The 15,780-nt window shown below is 33.4% G+C and overlaps 1 protein-coding gene across 2 annotated transcripts in view; it reads right to left on the bottom strand.

Annotated features, from left to right (window-relative positions):
* The window catches only part of LOC136976445 (arginine and glutamate-rich protein 1-like), a 33,193-nt gene extending 20,558 nt beyond the window's left edge, over positions 1-12,635 (bottom strand). The window contains exons 1-2 of one of the 2 annotated variants that reach the window (XR_010880931.1): positions 12,380-12,635; positions 5,384-5,509 (exon numbers count right to left, since the gene is read on the bottom strand). Coding sequence is in view for 1 of the 2 variants with exons in the window: in XM_067271722.1 (XP_067127823.1) it covers positions 5,384-5,509; positions 12,380-12,534 (281 nt within the window). In the remaining variant the exon portion in view is untranslated. The remainder of the gene's footprint in view (positions 1-5,383; positions 5,510-12,379) is intronic. The other variant, XM_067271722.1, reaches the window with a different exon arrangement.
* Positions 12,636-15,780: the final 3,145 nt, after the last annotated feature.

The raw sequence follows: 15,780 nt of genomic DNA on the forward strand, positions 1-15,780 counted from the left end.
TAAACTTTATTTTATGAATTATACTATAAGAAAATGAGTGTCTTCATTTACAGGTTTACCTTGGATAATGTGAAACCACAAGTTAATTGGAGCTCAGATAATTATGGTTTTACTGTATGTAAAATGTTAAGAAATGATTTGTGTAACTAGTAATGATTTTTTACAGGACTCTCATATGAAAAAAAGTGTATATATAGTTTATTTTAAACTTTAAATTAATAGAGAAAATTAATTTGAAAATTTTTTATTTTACAATTAGATATGCGTTTTGACTATTTAACCTACTCTCTTCACATTGTATTTTACAGAATGAAAAATTTCATACAACATTTTCTTTGTTTGTATAACTTTTTGCATTTATAAAATAAATTACATAATTTCAATTTTGTGCTTATTTCACAACCATCAGCATAATTTTATATCTTTAATCACTTCATACTTTCTATATCATAATGTCATTACTGAAATATAATACAATATTTGAAAACAACACAAATTGTTGACACGATGAAAAGTTTTAGTGGTTTTTATAATTCAGTTGATCTCAATGTTGATCCAATACATTCTATCAACATTGAAGTTGACAATTCAGAAAATACTATTTAAAAAATAAACCAACCAATGGATATCAAATATTCAGAATATTTGTAAAATTGAGATTTACTACATTGGAAGTAGATTAACACACAGGAATCAGGTTGAAAAACTTTTACTATTGTCTCATTGCTTTTAAGTAAATAATAGAAATTTGAGTTATTTAAGGAAATTGATTTCATTATAAAGTTTTATATCATTTTTAAGAATACTTTGCAATGGGATTAAAATTAAGTGAATTCGCTTTTTAATATATACAGTTTACTTTTAAATATTAAAAAAAATATGAAGCATTACAAAATTCTTAAACAAGAAAATACCTGATATCGGTGTGTTAAAGTCTGGAATTTCAGTATGTGATAATGCAAAAGCTTTTAAAAACTAGTTTTATCACTTTAAGTACAAATATTAAAGTAAAAATACTAGGAATTCAAAAATTTTAAATAAGCAAAAGAAACGATAATCAAAATGACGAAATTCATAGGAAAAATAAAAATAGTAAGATATGAACAAATGCTAAATGATTAATTTTTAAAAATTTCAGTATTTAATAAATTTAACAATTTGGTAGCTAAACTTCAACTTTTATTTATTTAAAAATACAGAAAATGACTATCAATAAACTAAGTTGTTATAATCTATTCATGGCTGGGTAAAAATGATGGTTAATATAAATGTGATCAATGATTAAATCAGTTGTTTCATATTATCAGAGTATAACTTATAATTTAATAAAGTAATACCTTAAAAATATTTTAAAAATTTTATAAACATGCAATATTATTCTTCTCATTATTTATACATTTTCTTTATAAAAAAATAACAAACAATAAATACAATTAATGAAGAAATGAATAAGTCAAATATGTATATAAATGAAATAGTTTATGTTAAACTGTTAAAATTTTCACTGACAACTACTGATAAAAAATTAGTAAAAGTTTTTATAAGTTAAAAATTAACTTATAAAAAACTGAAAAATAATAAGTACATTTGCATTTATCCAAACTTTCTTCAGATTAATATACAAACTAGTAATTCAAATGTAGAACATTCAGATTTAAAATAAATTACAATATTGCATGTTTTTATACAGTATATTTAATATATAAAAACAATTTCTCACTGTTCCATCAGAAAACCTTGCTAACAACCTGAAGATGCTTCAATAATAAAAATGAAAGTACAGTAGAGCGTCGTTTATCCAAAAGCCGATCAACCGAAACCATTCCAGCCGGCAAATTTAAATTTCCGCTAGTGCTGTGATGCTGCAATCTTTGGCTATGTCTTGGGCTACTCCAATATTTTTTTGTTGGTGTGTGTGTTTTAGTTGGCAGCACTGGCACTTTTGTGTAGCATTTTTCTGAGGATTGTATGTTGGGACGTGTGTCGTGCTGAATCGAAATCCATTTCCATCAGGGACATTCATTTTGGATCTGTGAATTTTATACTTGTAACAGATCATGCTGTAGTTGTTGTACCATTCACAATGGCAACTAAACATAAACATACTGTTCTCAGTGTTTCCAATAAACTTAAAATAATAGATCAGTTGAAATGTGGTCCAAGCTTAGCTCGAAACTATGGAGTTGGAATTGCCACAATATTGAACATGGTTAATGTTACCCTAGGTAGCCAAGATGGCGGACCTTCTGGTAATCTCGATCCAGGTTACTTAGTGACGTCAAGATGGCGGCCATCTTGACTGTGATTTACGATGGAGCAGATGTGATCACGTGATATGCTCCGTGATTTATTAAATACTAAATCCCGATTTTAGAATTTAAGAATTTCGTTAAAATAATTACTATTTCGAAATATTAAAAAAATAAATAAATAAATAAACGATAATTATATAATGTTATTACTTACATCATTGTGCATGCTGCTGTTCTTTTTTTTTTTTCCAATGCTTGGTTTGGACAGGAATTGATACCGTTTGACTACTTGTCTTTCTGTTCTTCTGTTTTCCGCCCTCCTTCCTACTTTTATCGTTATTATCATCAGTAATATTGCATTCCTCTCTTTTCTTCACCTTTTCTTCAACCACCTTTTTTACTTTTTTCTTAATATTAGAAACTAGGGCTGCAGAGACTGTCTTGGGTTCTTTCCACAAAGGAATTTGTCCTGAACTGGGATAGATCTTACTTAAATGGTTCACAAATGTGTAGAACTTTTCCCCGGGTTTTTTTGAAGGCCAACCACAAAACTTTTTATACATAAAAGAATACATGTACGAGTCTGACAGATCCTCGGTGTAATGCTTTGATAGACTTTTTTGTTTTTTAAATACCGCCATAGCCTTTCTATATTTTGTGTATGGTCTCCTGTTCTGGGGTTAACAAAATTCTCAGAGTGATTGACTGTCCTGTGCTCTATTTTGATGCCTTCTAAATCATCTATGTTGTTGTAACCTTTCCATTCGTCAGTTAAGACCAAGCTTCCTGAATTGACAAATTTCGATATAATCCAATTTAGCGTGATTTCAGAACAATCGTTTACTTGACAGATAAAACAGCTCTTGTCTTCTCAACATATTCCCCCTACAACCCATTTCGTACTTTTTAGTTTGCGGCCTTTTTCATATTTTCATTTACATATGACAGTCTCATCGATTTCGACGATTTTCTTCGGACCTCCAATTTTAAATGACGTCATATTGTGCAGAGCAACTAGCATAATAAAACATATATGATTGGACCAGTCGACAGCAGCCTTATTCGAAATGCCTACAGCAATACCCGAGGTGGTCGAAGAGCATTCCAATGCAATGTAATGCCATATAAAAGAAAAGATTCTACTCCATGATATTTTTCCACATTTACCTTTAAAGGTTCCTTCGAATGCAGAACTATTTCTTCAACATTTATTGCATCTCATCACACACGAATCTCGGTCATGTTGATAAAAAATTTTGCACGAATTCGAACAATTCTTACACACTTCCTCAATATGCTGTAATCCTAGACTCACCGCAAATTTAAAACTTTTATCGATTCTGGGGTCCATACCTAATTCGGAAAATTCCGATTCGAGCACTTGATAGAAATTATGGGTGGTGCACACTGCCCAAAACTCTTGGGAAGAAATATCGAAAGAAATCATAACTAACCAATTAATATAAAACGAAAAACTTTGAAAAGAAAAAAAAAAAAAATATGTCTAAAGTCAAAAATCACTCAAATCAACACAATCATCACACCTGTTACTACTTTCCGCTGATAACTCTACACGAAATGCGTCGTTACTATTAATTTGCATAAAACAACGCGATAGTTTGCAGCTCCCTCCATCTTGACGTCACTAAGTAACTTGGATCAAGATTACTGGAAGGTCCGCCATCTTGGCTACCTAGGGTAACATTAACCGATTCGGGTAAACGACGCTCTACTGTACTTATTACTTTTCACTTTTATGAGTAACTTTTCTTAAAGAAATTATTGTCAATAAATGTGTCAGTTAAAACATTAAATAAAATGACAGTTTTATTAAATATCTAAGAATTTCAAAAATGTATAAATAAGTTTTAAGAAACAATAGGAAAAAATGGAAAGGCTGCAAAAGCCAGAACAAAGGATCAACAAATAATAATAAAACAAAATATAAATTACATTAAATTTTTACTATAAAAATTAAATATAATTTATATGCTTGTAATTATTTGTCTATCCTTTATTTTGACCATATATTAGAAAATACAGATATAATATATCACACAAACAAATCAAGAGAAATAATTTTATATGTAAAATGATTGATAGTATAAATAATAAAAATCACCACCTTTCACTATCTTTGACTAAGTGTCGAAAAATTTATCATTTGAAATCATAGTCCTTGAATGCCAAATTTTTAAATTAAATTTGTCAATAACTAATAATTAATAAATCCAAAAAATAAAAGCATAATTTTATTTATATTTGTAAACATATATACCTATTATTCTTGAGATAAACACGACTGAAATTGTTATAATTTCACAAAAAATTTTAATAAAAACCTGTACTGTATTACATAAGCAAAACTCTATAGTGGAAAAACAATCTAGATCAAAATCATCTATATTGCTTAAAACAGCAACAATGTAATAATCAACAATTTCAAATAAAAAAAATATTACGTATGTAGTTAAATCTGTTAAAGACAATAATAAACTAATTTAATTGCATATAATTAAAAAACATTATACTTATATTGAAAATTTTAAAATTTGATAGGTCTATCAAAACTGAAATGAATCCTTAACAATGTGTAGCTCGAGATACTTTCATGATGAATAAAACTAACATTAATATTTTTTTTAGCTTAAATAACTTATTTTCACTCTCACATTCTTAAAATCATTTCACACTTTCAAAATATATGTTCCACAAAGTAAAATTTCCAGAAAAATTACTAAATTATTACAGTGCTTTAGCCAATAATGGACAGTTTATTGGTTATATTGCACCATCTAATATATCACTTATTTGGTTTGTCTCCCTATACGCACAATATAATGAGATGATACTATAATATATTTTTTCTGAAATTTAAATTAATCATCTAGCATTTTTTGAATTTAAATAAATCTTGTACTAAAAGTGATAACTAGTTTAAATGAACACCATATAATATTTTACTACTATTATATACAGTATTTATAATGATTTAATATTTAAACCATATAGTATAAAAAGTTTTTCATTTTAATATAATCATTGTAAATGATAATTTCTTTTTATATTTTAATTCATTTCAATATTAATAAAATGTTTTAAATAAACAATTCAAAATTTAATAAACCAACCTCTGTCTTTCCAATTCTGCCAATCGTTCAACTTCATCCATTTTTTTCATCTTTCTTCTACTTGAACTATGTAGTCCATCTAATGCATCACTACTGCTACTTGATGAAGATGAACGGGAATGTTTCCTAAAAAAAAATTACTTATTAAATTAATATTTTATCCTAAAAATTTTGAAAATTTCAGGGTCATGAGCTTATTTTAATTTTTTAAAACTTAAAACATAGTAACTGTTGTCAAATTAGAATCTAGGCATTTATTATAATAAAATCTTGTATTTTCAAAATCAGTAAGCCAGTTCTTAGTTATTAACACCATCAGTTATATATACATTAACCCCTCATTATATCATCATTTGGATATATCATATTATTTTTTTGTCTTCCAAATGTAAATGTGCTTAGCCAATAATGAATAGTTCATTGGTTATATCGCATCGTCTAATATATTACTTATTTAGTTTGTTCCCCTATATGTACAATATAATAAGGGGCTACTGTACTATGGAATATTTCTTTTTCTCCATTTCAATAAAGCTGAGAAAAATTGCATGTTATTGCTATACACCTTATTATGGGAAACTTGCTCATTTTAGACAGTTCTTTGAGTTAAATTTTCAAGCAATTCTCAAAAATTTTAAGACCTTATTTTATCAAATTAAGACATCATCTCCAATGTAATAGAATAATTTTCCCCAACATATTACAAATAAGAACAATGAATTAGGAAAATGTATATCTATTTTATACACTCATGTGCAAAACTTAAGGATAATGTGCATTTACATAAAAAACATGTTAGGAAACAGTGGTAAGTGCGTGTAGTGTTTCCTAGTTTGAGTCCCTGACTGTGTGTCACACTTGATCCACAAACCTACCACTTGGTGGCACTTTAAACACTCGTTGTAGTCAGATACATGCCATGCGCAGTTTCAACACACCAATAGTTGTGTTCATTGCATCACAGATTGAATACACACAGCAGTGTTGGTGGCCATACTGGTAGTGCATGTGTAAGAGAATGGCGCAGAGACACCATTTGGATGATTTTATGCGTGGACGAATCGTCAGACAACTGGAGAGCAGTCAGACCCAAATGGAAGTGTCGTGTGCATTGAGTGTCCCCCAAAGTGTCATCTCAAGGGTTTGGAGACAATTCCAGCAGGGTGAAAACGTAACTCAGAGGTATGGCGGAGGCTGTCCAAGGTGAACCACCGGCCAAGAGGACCATTACTTATGCCTAACAACCAGATGCAATAGACACAGCACTGCCTTGGATCTCAGTAGAGATCTTGCAGCTGCTACAGAGACCAACATTTCAAGGTTTGCAGTGTACAGACGGTTAGCTGAGGAACACCTGTATGCCAGAAGACCAGCAAGATGTGTTCCATTAAACTAACTGCAAAGAAAAGCTCGTTCGAATTGGTCCACGGAACATCACACATGGACCCAGGAGCAATGGAGTCATGTCTTGTTTACAAATGAATCCAGGTTTAGTCTCAGCAGTGATTCACGATGTGTCTTCATCTGGAGAGAACCTGGGACCCGGTTCCATCCAGAGAACATTACTGAACTGGACCAGTACAGAGGTGGAGGAGTCATGGTGTGGGGTGGCATCATCCTGGGGTTGCGCAGTCTCCTGCATGTCTTCCCACGGGGTTCAATCACAGGTGCGGTGTATCGGAATGCCATCCTGAACCAATATGTTCGTCTCTTTCAAGGTGCAGTGGGCAGTGACTTCATTCTGATGGATGATAATGCTTGTCCCCATCGGGCAGGAATAGTGGATGAATACCTCATCTAATCAACTCTGAGTAATAGCCTCTGCTCTGCCGAATGGCACTACAGAGTACTAAGAGACTATGTTCTAATCATAAGCTGAGTCCATCACCCGGTGGGCACTGAGCTCCTAGACGAATGAAAACCAGACCCGAGATAAGTGCTCTGGCTTGGGTTCTGGTGGGTCTGAGGACCACCAACCCTTATGCCTTCCTTGCCTTCATCACTCTCAGATACGGCCCTCTTACTTTGACATCCATTTTGGTGCGATCTAAGCCGCACACCAGAGTACTCTACCATAAAAGAAAGTTATTCTCTGAACGGGCAGTGAGGCCCCCCTGCAAGGGGGACTCTGCCTGGTGTAGACACCGGGCTTAGAGGTTGAAAAGACCCAAGACTGTTTCCATCACTTCCTTTAAAGTTTCATAGTTTCCTTTACTTGCTGCAAGCGTTCTAAGTACTTGGTCTGCAGGCTTTGTCCAGTCACTATGACTAGCCCTCTTACAGACGTCCTCCGTATGGGAGCACTCAAGTACATAGTGCCTCGCGTCGCCGTGCGGGCACCCACAAGAAGTGGATGAATACCTTGAAACAGAAGATATCAGGCGATTTGATTAGCTCAGTCACTTGCTGGACTTGAACCCAATAGAGCATACATGGGACATGCTTGGCAGGCAGATTGCATATCATCAAATGGCTCCAAGGTCCATTCCAGAACTCAGGGAAGCACTGGTCCCAAGAATGGAAAGCCATAACCTAGCTACTTATTGATAACCTCATTCTCAGCATGCATTCACATTGTGGTGCATGTCTTGCAGTGCAGGGTGATCACGCACACTATTAATGTTCCTGTGCCACACCTTGTTTCCTGGACTAACACATGGGTATGTTTTCTGATTTTCACACCATTCTCAATTGTTGTCCATGTTGCCCCCTCTGTACCTTTTCTCACACTGTTTGCAGTTTGATACCATTTGCAATGCAACCTCAATCCATATATGGAAATTCTCCTTGTTTTTCCTGTCATAAATACCTTACACCACATTATCCTTAAGTTTTGCACATGAGTGTATTTTCTAACCAGTTAATACTAAAAATATTGTATCTATTTCAAAATGTTCACTATCGATAAATCTTCTTGACATCCAAAAAATGAAAAATTTCTTTACAATGACAATGGTCATACAATTTTTTCCTAAAAAAAATTACACTGTTCTGTATTAAAATCCTGTGAAAGAAAATAGGATTTTTTAAATGTATTTTAGTGTGCTGAATATGAATCTGAAGTCCAAAATCTATTACCCACAGTTTTTTTTAAATGTCTCTTTTAGACAAACTTTATGTTACTGTTGAATAAAATAAATAATATAAAAATATTATATAATATGTGATCTGAGTCATGATTTGGATCTTTCAAAAAGAAAGGTTTGACTACTTGCATCATGTCTCCAGCAGTGAAAACTTTTAGAGAAAAAAGTTAGTTTCCTGTTACAGAAAAAGGAAATCAAGAAATATGAAATTTTTTCAATGGAGGACAATCTCATTTTTTTGCAACAATATACTGCATTTGTTGGAAGTGCTCAGCTGCCACAGGATCCTGCAGAGTGACTTTATTGAGTCATCAAGGTTCTGCCTTAACCAATCATCGACTGTATTAGAAATTAAGCAATTTGGTATTAGAGGTTCATATTGGGTAGTGCACTGCACGGTAAGTGGCAGCTGCAGGTTTGACTCCTGCTCCAGGCCAATTTTTTTCTTCAGACTGTTCTAAGTCATTAAATAAATATTAAATTATTATAATTATTAATTTTGATAAGAGATGGTGCCTTATATCTATTTCTAGTACCAAATTACTTTGTTTCTACTTATTAATTGTAGCATAAAATTGCCTGATTAATTACAGCAATCATTTGGTTTAGTAGACTGAGTGACCATTATGTGTCTTAGAAATGGTTTTATGCTTTGCTTATGCTTATACTTTAAAAAAAGCTTTATGTTTCAGGAAACCATAAAAGTTTATTTTAATTGGAAAAACTTAAGAAACTTTGTTCCTTTAAAAGGTATTGAAACTAAATACTTCCCTGTAATTTACTACAGTCAGAAAGGGGCATGGATGACAAGCAACATTTTTGCTAAGTTTTTGCCTCCAAATGTCACTTCACTAGTCCAACATATGAATCAAGGAGTATCTATGAAACAATATTACAGGTCCAAACTCCTGAAAAATCTTATTGTTGAAACTATTACACTACCCAAATTCTGGAAACAGTTTTCATTCATAGTGCATGGTATGTCTAAAGTAAAACATGTAACATTACATTAGTCTTAGTGGAAAATTCTTCCCCAAATACCTGCAGTAAATAATCAAATTGATGTTGAAGAAGGAAACACCAGTAATTTTTTTCTTTGATTTCTTTAACCAGTGCAAAAATTTCATCAGAGTTGGGCTTTGAAAAAGATGATGAGAATTTGAAGGAATGGTTTCAAAGTGATGCTTGTAATTCAGATTTCCATCAGCTGATCAATAAGGATATTGTACTACCACCACAACTACCACCATAAAGGACTATGAAGACAACAGAGTGAAAATGAGGTAAGGGATGAACAAAATAATGAACAATATTTTGTCCCTTCACCTCATGTTTCTCTTGCTATAGCTTTGGAATGTGTCAACACATTAGATTATATAGGACAACAAGGTTTTGAATAGTATAACATTACTACAACATGGAAAATACAGGCTACAATATGGCCTAGCATGAACGGTAAGTATAGTTGATCATTGAACAGTATTGCTTTACTTATATGTATGAGGTACAGCTTTTAAATAATAAGACTGGTTGCAAAATTGTAGATTTTTATTACAAATGTACTGTACAACTTAATTGTTATCCTCTTTAACATACTTCCCTTCTCTATCTATAAACCATTGAATACAAATTTTCCATTGATGGAAGCAATGCTGCAAGTCATCAGTTATCTGCTTTAATAGCATTGCCATTTCCTCCTTTACCTCATCAACTATCAGAAAATGTGTGCCCTTCAATATGGATTTCAACTTTGGGAAAAGGTAAGTCACATGGAGCTAAGTCCAGTGAGCAAGGTGGATAGTCAAACACTGGGATCTTATCAGCCAGATAATGCTTTATAGACAGTGCTCTGTAGGCTGGTGTGTTGTCCTGATAGAGAATCCAAGCATTGCTCTTCCACAAATCAGATCTAATCTTCCTTACTTGTTCTGTCAGCTTGGCCAGAACCTCAAGGTAATAATGTTGGTTAACTGTCTGACCCTCTGGCACCCATTCAATCATTATCATGCCATTGATATTGAAATAAATCAGCTTTTCTGTCACTTTTGAAGCATTCATTCTTGCTTTTTTTCATTCTCAGCAATGTGGGAATTTTAGAGTGCAACAATCATCTCTTTGTTTCTAGACTGTACTGGAAAATCCATGTCTCATCACAAGATGTTGTTCTCCTGCAATTCTGACTCCACTGTCAGCCATTTCATTTCAGCAAAGTAATTGCACATATGCATCTTTTACTACTACTTACAGACAAACTATAAGAGAAAGCAAACAATGCTTATCTCAACTGCTTCTAGAACCTTCAAATCAGATCATTCACTGCACAAGTGATCTCACTGCTACAAGTACATGACTCACAGTCTCATTACTTAGTAGCTTCACCTCATATACTGTATTTTTTTTTCCATTAAATAAGTTGCAAAACTACTTGACAAAAAATGTTTTGAATCATTTCCTTATCAGTAAATCATTAATATCGCAAAATCCACATTTTACAACAATAACTAGCCGGCAACCTGTCATTCTCGATTAATAATACAAGAAATCGATCGTAAACCGCGGGACACTAGTTAAATAAATTTTTCCAAATTTTCTGTTTACATTAAAAGTTTTATTCAACTCCAATCACATCTGAAGCTTATTAATTAATTATCATTCTCAAAACATATTTTATTCATGGTATATAAACTATTATGTTAAATTTTAAGGCACAATTCTAGGTCCGAATGACGCGGTTGGGACTTTAACAGAACGGTAGAACATACTGATAGGAACAAAAAAAGTCTAATGAACCACGGGTGTACGAGCGCACCTTTGCGAGATATAGGCCCCCCAAAATGACTATATGGCAGCGAACATGGCGGCCCGACTGACCTCTCGTACGAGCGCCACCACATGCCGCCATGTGCTAAACTAGTGATCGATTCACGGTAGTTCTTAAACAAAGTAAAAAAATGGGGGAAACGTCTACTAAAGGCAATTTTAACGGCAAGCGATGGGACTCCCGTAAAATGTAAAAAAAATATTGGGTCATGTGACCCGGCTTTTTTGCTCGCGAATCCACATAACATAGGCGCAACTTTCGAGGGCTATATCTCGCAAACACGCACATATACAGGTATGGTTCCTTTGACTTTTTTGTTCCCCCGGGGGGTCGACAATTTGCCTCCCCCACCGCGTCATTCGGTCCTAGAATCTTGCCAAATTGAATGCAAAATTAAAAGATAAAAATTTTGATTTGCTTTCAATAGACTTGCAGATTATCCATGCCTCCACTACTGGCGACTAGCCTGAATAACCGGGAGTACACGTTACCCGAAATTATATATTATATTTGGCTACGGCAATTTATTTCAGAATCCGTTTACCAAGTACCAAATCTCGTTAACAACAACTGCCGAAAAGAAACACTCATTTATTTCCTATACAATATGGTATAAATAGAGGAAATGTTTACAGAAATATTTCTAATATTTTACAAGTGATTTTGTAAGTTATCAATGTTACACAACTCAGAAAAATATATAAATATTACATATGTTTACCATGTATAATTTTAATATAAAAACATATTGCATTTTATTGTTACTTACAAATTAAAGTTTTACCTTATAAAAATACATAAACGATTATGAATTGCCACACATTTGCATATTAGTTTTTAATCAAATTACAAAATATACTTTATGAATAAATGATAAATGTTTAAAAACTGCAACGAGCATTTTTATTTTAACTTAATTTTTTTAAATTCGTAAATATAATGTAATAATTTGTATATTGATTAAAATTATCTTGGTAATAAATCAACAGTGAAATAACGTGTTATTTTTAGTGAGTTTTTAAGTAACAATTAAATCATTTGTATTACTTCACATCAAATCGTTTCTATTTCTGTAATGGAAATTTTTACCTTGAGCGGAATCTTCTTTCTGGTGTCCGACTCGTCAGTCTTAACTTGCTAATCCGTTCTTTACTTTTTTCTCTCGATCTAGACCGCTTATGAGAATGTTTACTGCGATGCCGATGCTTGCTAGGCGATCTGCTTCTGCTTCTAGATCTTCCCATATTTGTTTTCGACTTCTAATTAAGATTAATTTCCAATCTTCCGAACGACTAATAATGGACGCCAAACTCGATCATTAACTGTTTAATTTCTCGCTAGGAGCGCTTCGTTCGGCACTAGCAACGATTTTTTTATTATTATTATTATAAATATTTTATTACTATACTTCATGTGCTGATTTAAGAATATTAAGTATGAGTTTTTCTTTCGGAAGTAATTAAAATAATTATTTTTATATATAAACGTTCAATTAATCAATAAGTGTCTAAATAGTATAAATGAAGGCGGTTAAGACTTCTACCCGCTGCTCCGGGAGATCCGGAATCGAATCCCGACGAACAAACATCTCAGAAATTTTTTCATATATGTCAGGCCCTTGGACGATCGCATGGCCGAGTGGATTAAAAAACAAAAAAAAAGAGATAAAATTGGAATTTTTTGGATTAAATTGTACAATTTACAAATTATAATTTATTACAAATGTTTTATACTGTTCTTTTTTTTAATCTCCTTTTTATATAAATAATATCAAAATTCAGACGAGAGACAAATTAATTACAAAAATAATAAGTAATCCAAACAAAAACATCTGAGATGTAAAAAATTGCTCCAAGTAAAATCTTATCATAGTTTAGACGACAGTCGAAATTTTTCTTAAGCGTTTTTCTTTGGTAAAGATAAGCTTGGTGCTTAGAAGTGATTTGCAGACAACAGTTTTTTATATTTGTTTTTGTTTGGATTTATCTATACGACTGACGTTCATCAATTTACTTGCATCCTTTTACCGCAACTAAAGTTAAAGGTTCAATATAGTTCGATTGGATATTTATTAATTAATATAAAAATGCAAATTATTTCAAGGCATTGTAAGCGAAAACCAGTGGTATAATTTATGAACAACAATTACTTGTATCAAAGTTAATCTACGAACAATTAGCGTCTGTTTTTTTTTTCTAACTCTTTCCGCCCTGTGGGCACTAAGAGGGCCTCTTTTAGTAGGCCCATTATGGGTTCGGCCAGGCCCACAATGGGGCAACCGGGTGGTGAGGGACGGGGCCCGACATATCCGAATGGACCCCCCCCGAAAAATTCCTGGGGATTTTTCGACCCGTTCGGTTTCGATCCCGGGTCCCCCAGAGCGGTAGGCTGCCACCTTAACCGCTCGGCCATCCGGCCTCAATTAGAATCTGTTTGCTTTCCGTTACCGTATTGTTTTGTTTCATATTAATCGAACGAGAGACCGTAACGCTAATTTGGCTCCTCGACGAAAAAGTCAGAAGAATGCTAATGCCGAGAAAAATCCTACATTGAAAGTTTCGCAATTACCTAAGAAATTAGGAAGAAAACGGAATGGTATGAAGAAAGAAGGAAAGAAAAAAATACCTAGAGATGGCGACAAAGACAGAAAACGACACTATCAACAGAAGAACACATTGATTCATCTAGATCCAAAAATGGCTTCGTCCAGCCTTGAAATAAGTGATTTCGATTCGTTTAAATTATTCTTTAAAGACAAAGACGTTCAAAACGAACAGACGAAGTATAAAAATCTAAATGAGATATTTGAGTATAAATATTTGTTATCTCTGTTGTTTCTGAGGATCGCATTCGATACTGAATACAATTAATTTATTTGAAACCGTGCAATAATTGGAAAAAAGTTAAATAAAATTCTTTTCGAATTAATAAAATAAAGTAATTCTAGTTATTTTCTTTTTCTGTCGTGTACTTTGATATTAGAAATAATAATGTAACAAAACGATGACGTCATTTATGTTTATGTCTAATTATATTTTAAATTTCCATTATGTCGCGACCTTTTTTTTTTTTTTGTAACTCTTTCCGCCCAGTGGGCACTAAGAGGACCTCTTTTTTAGCAGGCCCATTATGGGTTCGGCCAGGTCCGCAATGGGGTGGCCAAGTAAGAAGGGATAAAGCCCAATATATACGAATGGACCACGCCGAAAAATTCTCGGGAACTTTTCGACTTGTTCGGATTCCATCCCTTATGCCCCAGAGCTACTGCTCTCGGGGATAAGGGACCGCTCGGTCAATCCAGCTGTCGAAGATTGGTTTGGTTTTATTCTACTAAAGCAACACGACACATGGGAGATCTGCGGAGTGGTCAATGGCCTCCCGGAGATCTCTTAGGGGAACTGGCTCCTATTTAGCCGTCACTGGCGTGAAGAAAACCCGGAGAATTCCGCATGGCCAGTCCGTTGGCGAGGCGTGAACCCACGACCAACTACCAGTGTTTAGTGGTTTTATTCACTCGACTATTGCTGGGCAAGATTAGAAGAAGAAAATACAGCTTTTTGTAAATTTTGCACTTTTCAATTGCTTATATTTCGGCAACCTCTTTATTACAAATCTTGAAATTTTGCACACTTTCTAAGAAAGCAATATCTTTCGAACGAGATATTCAGAATTAATTTATACATTGGGGGAGGGGGAGAAATCAACCTCGGAAAATCAGCAATATTGATTCCCGTATATATAGTCAGTCAGTGACTTTTTTACTTGGCGGGGAGTCACTGCCGTGACTCGATCATTTGAAAAGAAATACTGTGTTCTCTCAACAAAAGATTTACATAAAATGAATATATATTTATAAAAATGTATCAACAAATTTCTACCGAAAAATGTTTAAATCACGCTCTTAGGTCGTGTTAAAGGCTGGATGACCAAGGCGGTTAAAGCATCAGCCTATCGCTCCGGGGATCCGGGATCAAAACTGGGCGAGCAACATCCAACAAATTTTTCACGAACTATCAGGCCCGGATATATCGGTCCTCCTCGTTGTGGGTCTGGCCGAACCCACGATGGGTATGAAAAAAATCCCTTTTAGTAACCACAGAGTGGAAGTAATTTTAAAAAATATGAGAATAAAATTGGTTCCATGAAATTAATAACAGTAGAATTTTCGCATCTTAAAATATTGCAATAAAATGTAAGAAAAAACAATTCAAATTGTTTTATTTAATTTAAGGATAAAACAATTCAAATATTTGTTTACACTTTTTGAAATTTAATAACTTTTAGAATATGGCGATAAATAACGTCGTAGCATTAAAAATATTAAATAATCAAAAATGTTTTAGATATGTATATTTTTTTTTTTTTTTTTTTGCAACTCTTTCCGCCCAGTGGGCACTAAGAGGGCCTCTTTTAGCAAGCCCATTATGGGTTTGGCCAGGCCCACAATGGGGCGACCGGGTGGTAAGGGACGGGGACCGACATATCCGGAA

This window comes from Centruroides vittatus, unplaced genomic scaffold (genome assembly GCF_030686945.1).
Source record: "Centruroides vittatus isolate TY-2023 unplaced genomic scaffold, ASM3068694v2 contig_400, whole genome shotgun sequence".
NCBI lineage: Eukaryota > Metazoa > Arthropoda > Arachnida > Scorpiones > Buthidae > Centruroides > Centruroides vittatus.